This window comes from Misgurnus anguillicaudatus, chromosome 22 (genome assembly GCF_027580225.2).
Source record: "Misgurnus anguillicaudatus chromosome 22, ASM2758022v2, whole genome shotgun sequence".
Lineage (NCBI taxonomy): Eukaryota > Metazoa > Chordata > Actinopteri > Cypriniformes > Cobitidae > Misgurnus > Misgurnus anguillicaudatus.
The window spans coordinates 35752225-35768050 of NC_073358.2; the positions used below are offsets into that span (position 1 = coordinate 35752225).

Sequence of the window (15826 nt, forward strand, 5' to 3'; positions counted from 1 at the left end):
TAATACCGGATAGATATATATTAATTATCACATGCTAAAGAAAAAACTGAGAATGACTAAGTGAAGAAAGTATACCACACTCAAAATCTGGGATCCATAATGTCATTTAAAAGTGTAAACAAAGAAAACTATAGGATTTTTAAAAATTCAAAGTATGAGGTCAGATTTCCTTGCTTCTACGGAAACGCTCAAGATGTTCTTTGGAAGAGACTTGGATCATGCTGGGATAACATGGATCATCAGATTTTGGAAAAACGTGCAAAGCTCATGCCAATGCATGCTGGGAGACATAAATACTAAGTACTGCTCAAACATTTTCATTTTTCAACGCAACTTTCCACTTAAATTGTTATGCGGAGAAAATAATTGGTAATGGGAAGAAAATGCATTTAATTGCATCACTGTACAAAAATATTTCAACAGAGTAAGATACAAGTCCAACAAAAACAGCCAGAATTTTGCTTCTCCAATACCCACAGGCAATCAGCTGCTTTGTCAAAGGCAGCAAAAAGATCAAATGCAACCTACCTCAAAATTCCCACTCCAAAATAAGAAAGACGCTTCTGTAAAGACTTGCTTCACATTTTCCATTCTCTCTTAATCATTTTCATACACAGCCAAACAGTTATTGTCTAATATTGCTCAATATTGTCACGTGTGTAACAATAAATAAAGTGTCACAATGAGGAATAAATCTTTCAGGGTCATTAAAACTGCATTTGTTCAAAGGACTGTGGAGACCAGACACATGAACCCTCATGAGAACCGCAGTGAATTACCCAACATTTCCATCCCCTGCACTAAAGCAGCCTGCAGGAACGTGGCAGTTCCTGCAAAGGTTTTAAAAAAATGTGCTTGTTATAAAGTAAAGCTATGTGAAGTTTATCATCTAGTCCAGATGGAGAGGCTTAGACAGGCGAGAATATACATGTGGCACATCTTTGTTCGCCTGTACAAGACCTACAGTTTTGCTCTAAAGACTTTTTAGCCTTATAAGTATAGAAGTCATTTACATTAAAAGGTATATTTGTCCATTCTAAATTTAAAAAGACTGATCAGCAATAACTAACTGCTAGGTGGCCAGACTAGTCCTCAAATCTCCCAGTCTCAACTTAGCAGCTATGTTTATGCAAGAAAAGTGGCTCACATTCTTTCCCTAAAGACCTGAGCCATGTCTGTTGTCGGTGGTTTTTCTGCAAGAAACCTACCCTGACCAAAAGGAATAGGAAGACATAAGGCTTCACAGGTCAAGTAACAAGCATATGTCACCTAAACACAATAACCAGGTGTTCTGAGTTAGAGACAAAGCACTCCATAGTCAGTAATGTTCATTAAACACGAATAATGTTACAAATCTGTAATATCTGAGACCATGACACAACCTCCAGTCTCTTTTCTCTCACGAGAAGCCTACAAAAATCTTTTAATTGGTCTGCTCATATTTAATGATTTTATGCTATCATGCATACAGTACAGAAGAAGCCGTTTAAGCAAATTCTCTTTGCATCCCATTGACTCAAGAATGACGTCACACGCCGATGTATTGTTTTATCTCCCGTAAGAAAACACGTTGTGCTGTATACAGAATACTTTGTTGGCAAATAATGTTAATATTAATAGCAATACAACTAACGCAATGAAACAAAGCAAAACAGATGCTTACTTTTTTGCCGCGAGTGTGAATCTCACAGTTGCAAACTTCTTCGAAGTGCAATCTGAATCTTTTCTTCTCTCATCTGTTGTACATCCCCTAAACTTTCACTGGCTGTGTCCGGCAATTTCAGCACAGTCGAAACAAAGTTACGCCTTGTTGAACGGCCCCCCTCACGCCCACCGGTGTAGCCTGCCCTGTGACCTCACGGACCTTAGGTCTCACGGGCACATAACTGAAATATTTGAGGAAACGGACATGATAGACGTGCGTGAAGTAAGTTCGGTGATTTAACCAACAAAACTGTTTTAATTAACTGTAGTAAATAGTAATATATAATTATTATAAATAGTAGTAACAAAGTGATGTATTTCCTAGCAGTAGCATTATAAGGAACCATTAGTGTTTCTGATAGAAGAGGATGGGGCACATTTTTGTTATTCATCTGCTTATAAAGTTTGTTGTATAAATTATTTTTATATATAAATTATATAAGTGAGATTTAGTATTTGTCAGAGAGTATTTTTTTCTTGAACATCTCTTCTCGTGGGGCATATTTAGGGACGGATAAAATAAGTTGTATACCGCCACCGTGTGGATAACGGTGCACTTAAAGGGGCAGCAGTGTAAATTAATCCACCATATAAATGCATAAGTAGACCCAACTAAGCATCGCTAGGTGTGTCCCAAGAGGCAAAACATTTTTCCCTCCCTTTATTTTTTGTTATTCGTTCAATTTATAAAAGTTATTGTTTATTTTAAACATTTAATTATAAATATAAAAAATATTTATTTATTAATAAACAATACCTTACATATAAATTGCATCAGTCTTTGCCCCGCCTTCTGTTTAGGCTCCTCCCCCAAGTCCTACTTCCAAGATCATTAGTTTCACCCTCTGCACTGCATTCTCACTGGCTAAAGGAAGAAAGGTTGTTTTAAAATATTTCAGTTATTGAGGGGCAACTCTATCTTCATTTTTGAAATCTTTGGATTTTGAACTATACGCAGATGGTGCCTAAAGAACGGATGCTTGATATTTCAGTTTCTGGTAATAGGGACAACATAAAAAATGGTAAACCAGACTGAAGGTTATCTTTCAGAGAGAATAACTCGCTCTATAACCGCTTGCCTGCTTTTTATTTTTGTGCTCTCCACCTTCCTAGGGAATGCTCTGGTGTGTGTCGCCGTTGTGCGTTTCCATCATCTTCGTTGCAAAGTGGCGTATGTGTTTGTAGTGTCTTTGGCTGTTTCAGATCTCTTGGTTGCCTCTCTTGTAATGCCTTGGAAGGCTACTGCAGAGATTGTGGGTTTCTGGCCATTTGGCCGTTTCTGTGAAGTTTGGATTGCCTTTGACATTATGTGCTCCACAGCTTCCATACTTAATCTGTGCATCATAAGTGTGGATCGCTACTGGGCTATTTCCAGCCCTTTCAGCTATGAGCAGAGGATGACAAGGGAAGTGGCATTTATCATGGTTGGAGTGGTGTGGACTCTTTCTGTTCTGATCTCGTTCATTCCCGTGCAGCTGAGTTGGCATAAAACTCCGGGTCATGAAGGAGACCCAGGAGATGCAGCTTACGAATGTGATGCCAGTTTGAATCGCACTTATGCCATCACCTCATCTCTGATCAGCTTCTACATCCCCGTCACAGTAATGATCGTAACATACTCTCGCATCTTCCTCATAGCCCAGAGGCAGATCCGAAGGATATCCATGCAGGAGTGCGCCATTAAGCATGCTCAGTCTTGCCAAGGCTGCAATAAAGCACCAGAAGATAAGTTAAAAAGCTCATTTAGGAGGGAAACCAAAGTCCTGAAAACTTTAGCAGTTATAATGGGTGTGTTCGTCTGCTGCTGGCTCCCTTTCTTTATTCTGAACTGCATGGTGCCATTTTGTGATGCTGGACAGATCCCATGTGTCAATAAGACAACTTTTAACGTGTTTGTATGGTGTGGATGGGCTAACTCTACTATAAATCCTGTAGTTTATGCTTTTAACGCAGAATTCCGTAAAGCGTTCTCCAGCCTCTTGGGATGTGGGAAGTTTTGCTCTCGAAATGCCGTTCGAACAATTGACTTCAGCGACCAACTGGTGTCGTATCACCGTGACTCCACGAACCTTAGAGACGCTCATCTCTTGACTCACCCCTGCCTGCTTCCACATGCTATCGGGGAGGAAAGTGAGAGAGACGTGTGCTTTGATACGGTGTCACAGATAGCTGAAGGCCCTGATGAGACTGAATGTAACTTTATATATGGGGAAAGGCCTCCTATGCTAGATCATGGGGAGACAGAACTCTTTTTGGATAAAGAAGAAGAGTTATATACTCTTGAACATGTGATTCATAATGGATCATCACATAGTATCCCTGGAATATTGTAGAATATCTGTACATTTGCTTAAGTGTTGATGTACATTACATTTAATACATTTGTGATGTGTTCATTTTTTTAATGTGAAGGACATTATTGTTATTTTATATTATTATTTTTCTTACATAGCAACATGATCATGGTTTATTAAAGAAGTCAATGATATCATGCAATGTCTGAAAATAGTCCCCTGCTATTGAAATAAACCAAGGGGACTATTTTCGGGTGCTGCGTAATATCATTGCGCCTGCTGCAGCCATGTTACGCCAGCAAAGTCCTTGATTATTACACCAGAATGAGAGTATAGTTCCTAGCCATATCGGACTAGAAAATCTCAATGTTAATTTTCCGTCTGTCTTAGTACGCGATGTAACTACAGAAGAGTCAAGTTTTAAAGCAACACTATGTAGTTTTTTACCTTTAAATAATGTCTCTAAAATTATTTCAGTGATAGAACAACTCTTAACTGGACAAATTGTACTGTTGCTGCAACCTGAGCAGCCTCCTATCTGCTACAAGAACACTCTGAAAGTGGCGGTGGATGGTAGGAATCACAGCCCCGACCCTCCCCCTGCCTTCACAAGAGTGTATGATACCTGGCACTGTTGCGCTTTTCAACCACATGGGGGAGCTGTAAGTCATTTTTACATGGAAACTACATAGTGTTGCTTTAAATAGGAAAAATATCGAAACTATTTGGTTTATTTTCAGCGCGATGCTAATGGTCTAATCAGATTCAATGGATTATGATAAGCTATGCTAAAAGTGGTACCGCCAGACCCGGATATCGGCTGAATTGATTCCAAAACTGTAAAAATCAATTGTTTTATTTTAAAGGAGCTGGAAAATTAGCATATTTAAAAAAGTGGAGTGTCCCTTTAAAGCTGAACATTTCTGAGACTACACTTTAACTTTGATAGTTCTTTAGATCTGAAAATTAAGTCATCATTTACTCAGGAATGGCTAAAAAGACAACTAGTCAAAGACTTCAAACACAGATCGTGTGGCAGGACCTGAAAAGATCAGTTTGGTACTTAAGGCCTTCCAGTCTGATATAAAAGAATGGGTAGAAATTCCCCTAGAGATGTGCAAGGCTGGTATCAAGTTAAAACAGAATTGAGTTTCAATTCCTGCCAGTATATGGTATTAGTTTACGCAGGAGGTATGTGTGTCAACATAAACTATTATTACTAAAGGAACAAAATAAACAATATAAAACAATATGTTAAATAATATTGAATTAGTTCCCTTTGTAAAATATTGCATTTTGAATGTGCAAAATTTTAGCTTCTAAAATTTAAATGCACTTGTTATTTTTGTTATGAACTTTTATTTTATCAGCCTATTATGTATGCAATTTGAAAAAGTGTATTTTAAATGTAAGCTACATAAACACAACTCTAATTGTTTTAAATAAGTGAATACTCCCATGATTCAGATATTGATTGTATTTATTAGTTTTATACAAGTTTTAGACAAAATATATAACTGTTAATAAATGGTAAATTAGCAGGAAAAATATACAAAGAACAGACAAGCAATTTGACTGATAGGAATATTTCCCAACATTAACAAACTGTCACTGAACAATGAATAATTTAAATGCTTGTTTTTTTATTGCTATATTTACACGGTCTCATATACTCGAATACAAAATAAAAACATAAACATAAAATTAATCATAGTTAAGCCTATAAAAACATCCATCATATTGAGTTACATAGGCACCCACGTAAGCATAAGTGCACGTACGCCCTCACATGAATAATTATCAACACAACATACTTGTATACGTTAACGTATATGCACGTTTTGGACACTTTCCAACCGGTGGATTCTTCCGCTGGAGGATTGGAAAATCTACACAAAGTAATCGGATTTGTTGTCAGTTACAGAGGTAGAGGCTGTCATTTATATTACAAACTGACAAATCTTAATAAATGTCTTTCGCTGCATTGTTCTACTCGCTGGTGATGTTGAAAAGCAACGAGTTAAAGTCTATATAAAACACGATCTCACACACCAGTAAGAAAGCATTGTCGCAGTCCAACAAAAAAAGCCTTCATACATGCACTGGGAACATTTGCACTTTTTCTGAAGATGGGGTGGCTCTTAGAAGAGCCTTTAAGTGTGTGGAATAAAGTCTGTCAGTCTACTTCTTCTTGGCGGCTTTCTTCGCCTTGGCTGCTTTGGGCTTCGCAGCTTTAGGCTTCACTGCTTTGACCTTCTTAGGACTCTTTGCAACTTTCTTCACGGCCGGTTTCTTCACCTTCTTCGGGCTTTTGGCGGCTTTCGGCTTGGCGGCCGGTTTCTTGACTTTCTTGGGAGACTTCTTCGGTGCAGGTTTCTTTACCGCTGCCTTCTTCGGTTTAGCGGCTTTGACCGCTGGCTTGGCCGCCGGCTTTTTCGCGGCTGGTTTCTTCGGTTTGGCCGCAACTTTCTTCACCGGTTGCTTGGCTGCTGTCTTTTTGCCCACCTTGAAAGATCCGGAGGCGCCGGTGCCTTTGGTTTGAACAAGCGCCCCTTTGTTCACGAGCGCTTTCAAAGCGATCTTGACGCGAGAATTGTTTTTCTCAACATCATATCCACCACTTGCCAAAGCCTTCTTCAGGGCAGCAAGAGAAACTCCTTTACGCTCGTTGGAAGCAGCGATGGCTTTGACGATAAGGTCGGATACGCTCGGTCCAGCCTTTTTCGCCTTTGCCGTCTTCTTCTTCTGAGCTTTGGCCGGAGCAGCCGCGGGAGCAGTTTCTGCCATAGTTGAGAGAGTTTACTTGGATGCGATGTCACGTAGTCACAAAGCTGTCAAACAAACAATGTTTACATCCAACAGCTGAGGGCGGGATTTAAATGGGAGATGAGAACCATATAGACTCAACCGGTGCAACCGCCGCTCTAGACAGGACTGAGTTACACATAGATGTGTTTTCTAGTCCTAAAAAACACAAAGGTTTTAATGATAAAGAGTGTTGGTTTTACGCGTTTAACCAACCAAACGATAGCCAAGACCTTTCTCTTTATGGGTAGTTGATGAATTGGGAAAAATAGAAGTGGATTTATTGAATAATAATAAAAACGCGTCCAAATTTAGTGCTAGACTCTGCGGGAAACATCGCACTTCCTCTGTTCTTTTGTAGATTATATATTAAAGTCCGAAAAATACAAGTGTAACTATGAACGTTTTGCATACTAAAGACCCTAATGTACACATTCGTGGTGGTTTCGGATTAAGATTGTTCACAGAATGAACATTTGAAGTGTTTTTCTCCAGTGAAGGTAACACAGCTCGGCATAGTCGCCATTTCAACCTATCTTAATCTGACGGAGATTCTTTGATCAAAAATCTATTAATAAACTTATCTTTACATACAGTACTCGATTCGAGACAGTTATATATGTAAGCAATCTTCCCGATATTGGAAACATTTAAAGGTATCAGTAATAGAACGCGCATTTATTCTCTGAAGAAGTGTTGTCGTAGTCGAGGTGCTGACTTGACTGAAGGAAAGCTATCTTGGGCATATAATGTATTAGATTTATAATCGTTTTGCAACATTTCGACATTAACACATTCACTATTATACTATTTGGTCATTTAAGATTTTATAAATTAACTATATTTTTTGATTAACATTTTATGTGGAAAAAGCCATTACGTTCCGCCATTGTCCTGCGAAGAACTTCATTCGTAGTCTGCTGCGCACATGATGATGGTGATAATCGACTTCAGATATTAACTTAAATACAGATAATTCATAAGTGTGTTCTGCACTGATCACGAGACAGGAACTTTACTCTTTATTTAAAATAAAAATTTAAAAATTGTAAGCACTTGTAGTTCATTTAAATCGTACGGCAACATCTGAGACTGGTGTGTAGCTAAATGCGTTACAGTTATCAACTCCATTATTGTGACCAACTGGACCACTAGTTGTAATTTAACAGTCGCTTTCATACAATTTAGATTGGTACATCCAATTGTGAAGTCAGTAGGCTATTTATGAAACGCTTATTACACTACTGCTTTACAGCAAAATATGAATTCCTCTTATGTTAACATTGAGCAGTTCAATTTTAAATGCCATTTGTCTATAAATTCCTCAGTGGGCGAGTCTAATGAGGGAACTGTGGCAATAAAAAACTGGAAGTGTTTGTAGTGAGGGGAAAACCAGGCTAGGTTGTAAATTTATTACAGATCATAATAGTTTGATTACATAGGCTATGTAATAGGCGGTGCATCATCATATAATTTACAATGCATGATTGTTGAGATTTAAACAAAATTTACTTTTTGGAAGTTTTGAAAACTGAATAAACTGATAGATTAAATTATTATTATTATTATGCTTATTTTTTATACCTGGAAAATCACAATAACATCAGTACATTCACAAAAACATTTTATTGTTTTTATATATTCTGTTACTGCGAACTATATTCTATTACTGTACCATATTGCAATAATTTATTACCAGTGTTTCCCATACATTGATTTATTTGTGGTGGCCCACCACAGAATCAACACTGGCCCCCACAAATAGAATTTTCATGATTCCCATTTACATTTTTATTTCACTATTTAAAACAGCTTAATTCGGCTTAAAATGTAATTTGATATATAATACAGATCAAATACAGATACAGATCAAAGAGTAGAAGTGAAACATATTTCAGGTGCCAACACTAGATCAAACGTAAACACGACATGATGACGTCACATATATGCTAATTAGTAGGTGACGTCATCACCACCACAGTCTCTCAAAATCCTGTGGGAAACACTGATTACATATTTTTTCTTTTTATATTATTAGGATGAACTAATTCCTTTTCATTTTAATGTGTAATTCCTCTGTATGTGGGTAGGTATGTCTGCATCATTTTTTTTCTTTTCCTCTGCAATGGAAGCTTCTGTCACAAAGACAAATTTTGTGTGTGCAAAAACAAAATTGGCAATAAAGCACTTTCTGAATATGAATAAAAGTTTTATATATAAGTTTTATATATATTTTATATATATAGATTATTTTAAGCTCAAATCCTGTAATATGGGAAACCATTCAAGATTTGTTATATATCTACCGATAGTTCGTGGCTGCGTGGTGATCTAAGTCCACAAACATAAACAAAATGAAATTAATAAACACTAATATTTGTAACATAATACACCATCATAAACTAACGTTATACTGAAAAGATTGACAGCAATTTGCTCTTTTAAATGAATATTTGGGCGGCTCTTAAAAGAGCCTTTTTTATTTTAGATGAAAAGTCCGGGTGATATTTAACCACCAAAACCATACAGCGTACGTCCTTGTCGCTTCAGCGCGTACACTACGTCCATAGCAGTTACCGTCTTGCGCTTGGCGTGCTCGGTGTAGGTTACAGCGTCACGAATGACGTTCTCGAGAAAAACTTTCAATACACCGCGCGTTTCCTCATAAATAAGGCCAGAAATACGTTTTACACCACCACGGCGCGCTAAACGACGAATGGCTGGCTTCGTGATTCCCTGGATGTTATCTCGCAAAACTTTACGGTGACGTTTTGCACCACCCTTCCCGAGACCCTTGCCGCCTTTTCCTCGACCAGACATGATCACAGTTCAAGCTTCCAAGTACACAAATCAAAATAAGGTTGACCGACACGACTTGCTTAGTATAGCTTGGATGCGGACCTTGTTGAAACCATGTCTGCACCAACTCTACTGCGGGGGGTTGTGCAAGGACGTACCAATATAACATGGAAAGGGGATATCATGCACATTTTAAAATATTTTTCTAAATGTATGATTACTATGACGTGAAAGAAAATATACAGCCTTCAATAAATAAACGTACGTATCGCACTGTATGCAATGGTCATTACTGAAGGTATTTCCGTATTGATATAAAACGTATGTTATAAACTGTGCGCATAAACCTAAACGTAACGTCATGTTCTTGGTGACTAAAATAATTTAACTAAACATTTGAATACCATAAAGCGCAGCAGTTTTAAAATTCCCAAACAAAACGTTTGCCACGCGTACAAAGGAATGTCAGGCAAGCACGCTGTAAGACATTGCTTATATATGGAAAAACTTATGCAAATTTTACGCCCAGTTTTCCATTGTTCTTATTGGCGCAGACCTGTCTCTCGATTTCTATTGGTCTTTTCAATGAGACGTTGGTGTGGCTTGAACAGAGTTTGAAATCCCTTCCGAACCGGTTCTAACCGGTTTGATAAACAACGACGCAATGCCTTTATGTTATTTTTCTTGACATAGATATTGTTTCCCATCAATATTTTATTTATTTATGATGCATTTTATTATTTTAACTCTATACATCGTTTTATACAATAAAGCCAGCACAGTCAAATGTAATGAATAACATAAAACATTAGTCAAAATACATTTAAATATTACATTTTAGATGTTCAGATTTGGATTCATCAGCTTCCATCATATGCCAGTGGCTGAAAACAAGACAAAAAAAAAGTAAGAATAATAATGCATAATGTCTTAATTATTGTTTTAGTTAGATATTTAATAAGTACACAAAAGAACAATGACAGCATTAAATTCTTTGTTTCTCACCCTGAAATCTCCTTCGTCATAGCCTGGCTCAGGACGTTGCCATGTCTGATTGGATAAAATTTTCAAAACAACCAATCCAAACGCTACAATGATGATCCCCAAACAATTTCCAAGTATTGCCTCTGGTGGCAGCATGGAATAAGGCAGCGTCCCATTGGTCTTCGCTTTTCTGGTGAACGAACCAATAGAACACAGCATTTGCCATGACATTACATATCATCATCATTTTTAAAAATGTCTGTCATTTGACTCACTTCCGTCATGCTAAAATTAACATTATTCGCTTGCTCATAAAAACACATTTTACTAGATACTAAATACAGCATACTGATCAGATTACACTGGCTTACATAAATAGCACTGAATAGTCCATTAAGAGCTCTGAGACATAAATAGCTACTTCGTCTTCATTTGCAAAAGCTAATGCATGGCATTTCTTAATGTGTTTTAGTAACTTACAGTGCAAAAAAGAGTTTCTCATTGATCCCAGAGATGGAGGACACAACGCTCAGTACCAAAATGATTCCTCCCATCCAAACATGACCTGGCTTAACAAGTGAGCGTAGTGCTATTGGGGTGCAGGGTAGAAGAAATGCAGTAAAACCCATCACCCACTAGAATAAAGATAAGGGAGAATATTTTTAAACATTGTTAAATGCCTTAAACACATCAGTGGTCATAATATTTTAAAGTCACAATGAAATTGAAATTAAAAATTAATTTTTTTTGGATTATTGTGGTATTTTTTACAAATGGCTTATCTCTGAGATTCATTATGTAAAAAAAAAATCTTTAATCAAAACCATCACTTTTTACTTCTGGTCACGAAGAAATGGCACGAAGGTGGGTCCCAGGAAAAGATCGCAGGGATTAGGATTTAGCAACATGACCCAACAATCCAATCAATTCTCGATAGATGAATTCAAGTCCTGTCCTACTCTTCTTTCTTATTTCAAAAGCATTTTTATACAGACATGCATCACGACAGGAAAAATAAAATGATTGCTACTTTAATTTCATTGTGACTAACATATTACATTTAAGTTAGAAACAATTCACTATAGTCGGCACAAACACCACATTTTTGCATTTCAATGTATGCATTTGGCAGACACTTTAATCCAAAGCAACTGTACAATGTAGTCTAACTATACATTTTGTAATCAGTACTTGTTCCCCATGTACTCAAACCCACAACCTTTGCTGTGCTTTACCAACCAAGCTAAAGGAACACAATAATAGTTTACTAGCGCCTTAAAGGGACATTCCACTTTTTTTGAAAATATGCTCACTTTCCAGCTTCCCTAGAGTTAAACACTTGATTCCCACCGTTTTGAAATCCATTCAGCTGATTGCCAGCACTTTAAGCATAGCTCAGCACAATCCACTGAATCTGACCAGACCACTAGCATCGAGCCAAAAAACAACCAAAGAGTTTCGACATTTTTCCTATTTAAAACTTGACTCCTCCGTAGCTACATCGTGCACCAAGACCGACAGAAAATCAAAAGCTGCAATTTGCTATGCAGATATGGTAAGGAACTATAGTCTCATTCTGGCGTAATAACCAAGGACTTTGCTGATGTAACATGGCTGCAGGAGGCGTAGTGATATTACCTAACCATATCTGCCTAGAAAATCGCAACTTTTAATTTTCTGTTGGTCTTAGTACACAATGTAACTACAGAAGAGTCAAGTTTTAAATAGTAAAAATATCGAAATTCTTTGGTTATTTTTTAGCGCAATGCTAATGGTCTAATCCGATTCAATATATTGTGCTAAGCTATATTAAAAGCGTTGGCGCCAGACCCGGAGATCCCGGAGCTGAATGGATTCCAAAATGGTAAGAATCAAATCTTTAACTCCAAGGGAGCTGGAAAATGAGCATATTTAAAAAAAAAAAGTGGAGTGTGCCTTTAAATATCTCATGATCTAATGCTAAATCAAAAAACAGATTAAACTAACCTCATAACTATACAAAGTAACAGCTACATCTAAACATCACTTCACACATCAGTTATTTTACAGTCATGACTTCAGTCAGTTAATATTAGCATGTCAGTAGTTCCTGGTTCTTTAGTAGCTTGATTCATAATTGGTTCATCTGAAAGCATGTATTACTGTAGTCCAAGCACTAGTACAGTATTACCCATGCCACCTATAGTAAAGTGACCCTCATTTGACTTGATTCCTTTTATTAAAATAATTTAAACAAAACTAAAATCATTTTTTATTTACCATTTACCTACTATTACTGTATGTGAACATAGTTGAAGAAGATACATACCTGTGCCGTAAACAGAGCTGCTGTACAAATTCCTACCCAGCTATGGAGGGAATAGAGGTTGGGTATTTGATTTGTGTTGTGGTAGTCAAACACTGCACAAAGCCCAATGACAGATATAATGAAAGAAAGGAGCAGAAGCCCAGCATGTAAAAGCTTCCATGGGAGCTTATTCTGACCCCAGGTCAGTGGAATGCGATACACTACAGCCGCTGGACAAAAGATAAAAAACACAGATTTCACATATAACTGAAAAGCATGGAATGACATGATTAAACAAATCCAAACATCTGAACATACCATTCCCATAAAGAACCACCATGCCAGTGACCATAAGGACTGGATGCCAGTTAAAGTGCTTGATTGAGCCATCCCATGAAAATCCACCTCGATAGCTATAATTCCAGTGAGCTACCAACACAACACAAGCAATCCCCAGCAACAGGCACAGAAGATAAGTTACATAAAATGTAACAACTCCTCTCATCTTGTGAAGGCTGCAGATAATGTTACAAAAGTGAAAGTCCCTGCAAATTAAAATGATAAAGTGCCATCAATCACAATTATAAATACAACAATAAATATCGCAATACAACTTACCTTAAAAACTATTATGTCTTAATGTTAAATTAAATTTAACACAACATATGAACAGTATAATCACACTTAAAAAATCCAGCTTGTGAGTAAACTCTTAACCATCAAACGTATAAATGTGTCTACCAAGGGTAGCACATTAGAATACAATACCTTCAGCTTGCGTGTAAGCCCAAAAATGAAGTACAACCTCGTGACACAATATTTCTGGTATTCTCACTTCCTCTTTCCATTATTCCCAATCATTCTCACTTTTGTCTCGCTTTCAACCTACAGCCCAGATGGCAGTCAAAATTTGGTAAAGATGAAAAACTGCAAAGACAGACATAACACACATACCAAGATACTTAAATGTGTTAAGGACTGAATGCAATGTATAGCCTTGAAGTGTAAAACTTTGGGGTGGTTTCCAAGGATTGGCTTAAACAGGGACTAGGCCTTAGTTTAATTAGGAAATACAACTAATTTTAACAAACATGCCTTACTAAAAACATTACTTGTGTGCATTTTGAGGCAAAACAAAGGGCACTCATGTATTTTAAGATGTCAGTGCAAGTTGTTTTCAGTTTGGACAACTCTTTATAATTTTATTTTAGTCTAGGAATAGGCTAATTTCTGTACTGGAAACCACCCCTAAGTACTATATTTATTGAGGTATAAGTATGAAAACAGTTCGTTACTAACAATAAAACCAGCAGCGTTTAAAACACTTTATTACTTTTAGGGGCAGTTTTCTGGACAGGGTTTAGATTAAGCCAGGACTAGGCCTTAGTTAATTTTAGGCCATTTAAGTTGTTTTTACAAACATACCCAACAAAAAAGCATTACTGGTGTGCATCTTGAGACAGAACAATGGCAAGTTGTCAGTGTAAGCTGTTTTAAGTTAAGACAACTCAAATATGCATTTTAGTCTGGGACTAGACTAAAACCCAGTCCGGGAAACCGCTTCTTAATGTTTGATCATGTTTTTCTGTGACATAACGACACTTGACAACATAGGTTAACGTACACAATACAGCATGTGCTAGTAAAACTATTTGTTTAACTACTTTTAGTATTTTATAAACTGTTAACACAAAATATATCACATATGCACGGTAAAGTTATCAAAGTCAAACTAACGACTATTACGAATTAAGAGTTAAATAGCAAAACTCACTTCACGTGCACTCTTCTTGTTTACAGCGTTTGCGGACCATGACGCGCTATTTCCTGTTTAACCGCGATGGTTCATGGGAAGTGTAGTCCAAAAACATAATTTTGTTTAAATAAAGTAAAATAACATTATTTTTTTAATTAAATTTCTCCAAGCTAAATATTTAACAACAACTAATAACAAGAAACAATGGATTCACACAATTATGTTAGATGAAAGTTACACGAGAATAACTTTTGTTTGTAATAGATAAACAATTTGACGGAAATCGACCACAGCAATTCAGAACTGTAGGCTATCTGCCAACCTAGTCAAACCATTAGTACTCATTCATTGCCAACTAGTATAACAATAATTCCACCCCCGTGCAACATTCAGACCAGAATGTAAACCTGTAATTTCAACTACTAAACACATTTTAAACAAAATGTGGTAAAACTGCACGTAAACGAGTCAAAAGAAATTTATTTTGTATGTATATTAAGATGTTTTATTGCTATGTTTACTCTACTGCTCAGTTTTTTATGTCAAGGGTGGTACTTTTTTTTTTTTTTTAGAAAGCTGTGCACATCATCGTCTTCACCACTAAGCCACTCATACTGTACCATACGTGTACTTCTTCTGGGTGGCCATTAGAAAAACTTCGTAAAACTTCAACACTTGATTACAGAAAAAAATGCTTTAAAAATGTGTTTTGTGCACATCCATATTCCATGATCCATATTCCAAAAGCCTATTATAAAGAATTATAAAGAGCGTGTTAAATCTTTTCCAGATATTAGAATTTAGGCGCCCTCTGGTGGCGAAAAGCTAGAATGCTTTAATGAAACACTGTTACAGGACGCCAGCAGTGCATTCTTCAAGATCAAACCATGTTTGTTTTGAAACTGATTTGTTTGTAATGTTTTAAAACCTTATAAATGGTGTCTTCACATACACTTCTTTTCAAAACTATAAAGGAAGCAGTTCCTTAACATCCATGATATTGGATTTGTTGAAATAAAACCAAGAAGCTGTAAAGATGTATGCGAATGGTGGCTACTATGAAGAAGCTTAAATTAAATGATTTTGATTTAACTTGGTAAAGGCTAACAGCATTACTTTTATGACTGCTGCATTGGCCTTCACTGCTAAACTTGAATCAACTTTAGTTTCTCTGATGAGTCACTTTGCCGATTACAG

The 15826-nt window shown here is 36.8% G+C and overlaps 4 protein-coding genes across 7 annotated transcripts in view; 1 reads left to right on the plus strand and 3 right to left on the minus strand.

The window, feature by feature from the left end:
• Positions 1-1814, minus strand: part of loxl2b (lysyl oxidase-like 2b) — a 38513-nt gene extending 36699 nt beyond the window's left edge. Inside the window, exon 1 of the mRNA XM_055199205.2 lies at positions 1664-1814. The gene's annotated coding sequence lies outside the window, so the exon portion shown is untranslated. The remainder of the gene's footprint in view (positions 1-1663) is intronic.
• A 281-nt stretch (positions 1815-2095) lies between these two features.
• On the plus strand, positions 2096-4510 carry drd7 (dopamine receptor D7). The gene has a single exon (XM_055199198.2). It carries the CDS (start codon positions 2724-2726, stop codon positions 4035-4037), a length of 1314 nt encoding a protein of 437 aa, XP_055055173.2. The 5' UTR covers positions 2096-2723; the 3' UTR covers positions 4038-4510.
• A 950-nt stretch (positions 4511-5460) lies between these two features.
• Positions 5461-6859, minus strand: histh1l1 (histone H1 like1). Its single transcript, XM_055199203.2, has one exon. The coding sequence runs from the start codon at positions 6783-6785 to the stop codon at positions 6180-6182; it is 606 nt and encodes a 201-aa protein (XP_055055178.1). The 5' UTR covers positions 6786-6859; the 3' UTR covers positions 5461-6179.
• A 3455-nt stretch (positions 6860-10314) lies between these two features.
• cyb561a3a (cytochrome b561 family, member A3a) lies at positions 10315-14744 on the minus strand. Of its 4 annotated transcripts, none has more exons than XM_073861202.1 (7): positions 14648-14744; positions 13642-13800; positions 13192-13388; positions 12895-13103; positions 11067-11221; positions 10608-10776; positions 10315-10486 (listed from the first exon to the last, which is right to left on the minus strand). In XM_073861202.1, the coding sequence occupies exons 3-7, from the start codon at positions 13376-13378 to the stop codon at positions 10463-10465; spliced, it is 744 nt and encodes a 247-aa protein (XP_073717303.1). In that variant the 5' UTR covers positions 13379-13388; positions 13642-13800; positions 14648-14744; the 3' UTR covers positions 10315-10462. The 4 variants fall into 4 exon arrangements, with proteins under 4 accessions (XP_073717303.1, XP_055055175.1, XP_073717304.1 ...); XM_055199200.2 differs by having other exon boundaries at positions 13192-13418; XM_073861203.1 differs by having other exon boundaries at positions 13642-13758; positions 14648-14687.
• Positions 14745-15826: the final 1082 nt, after the last annotated feature.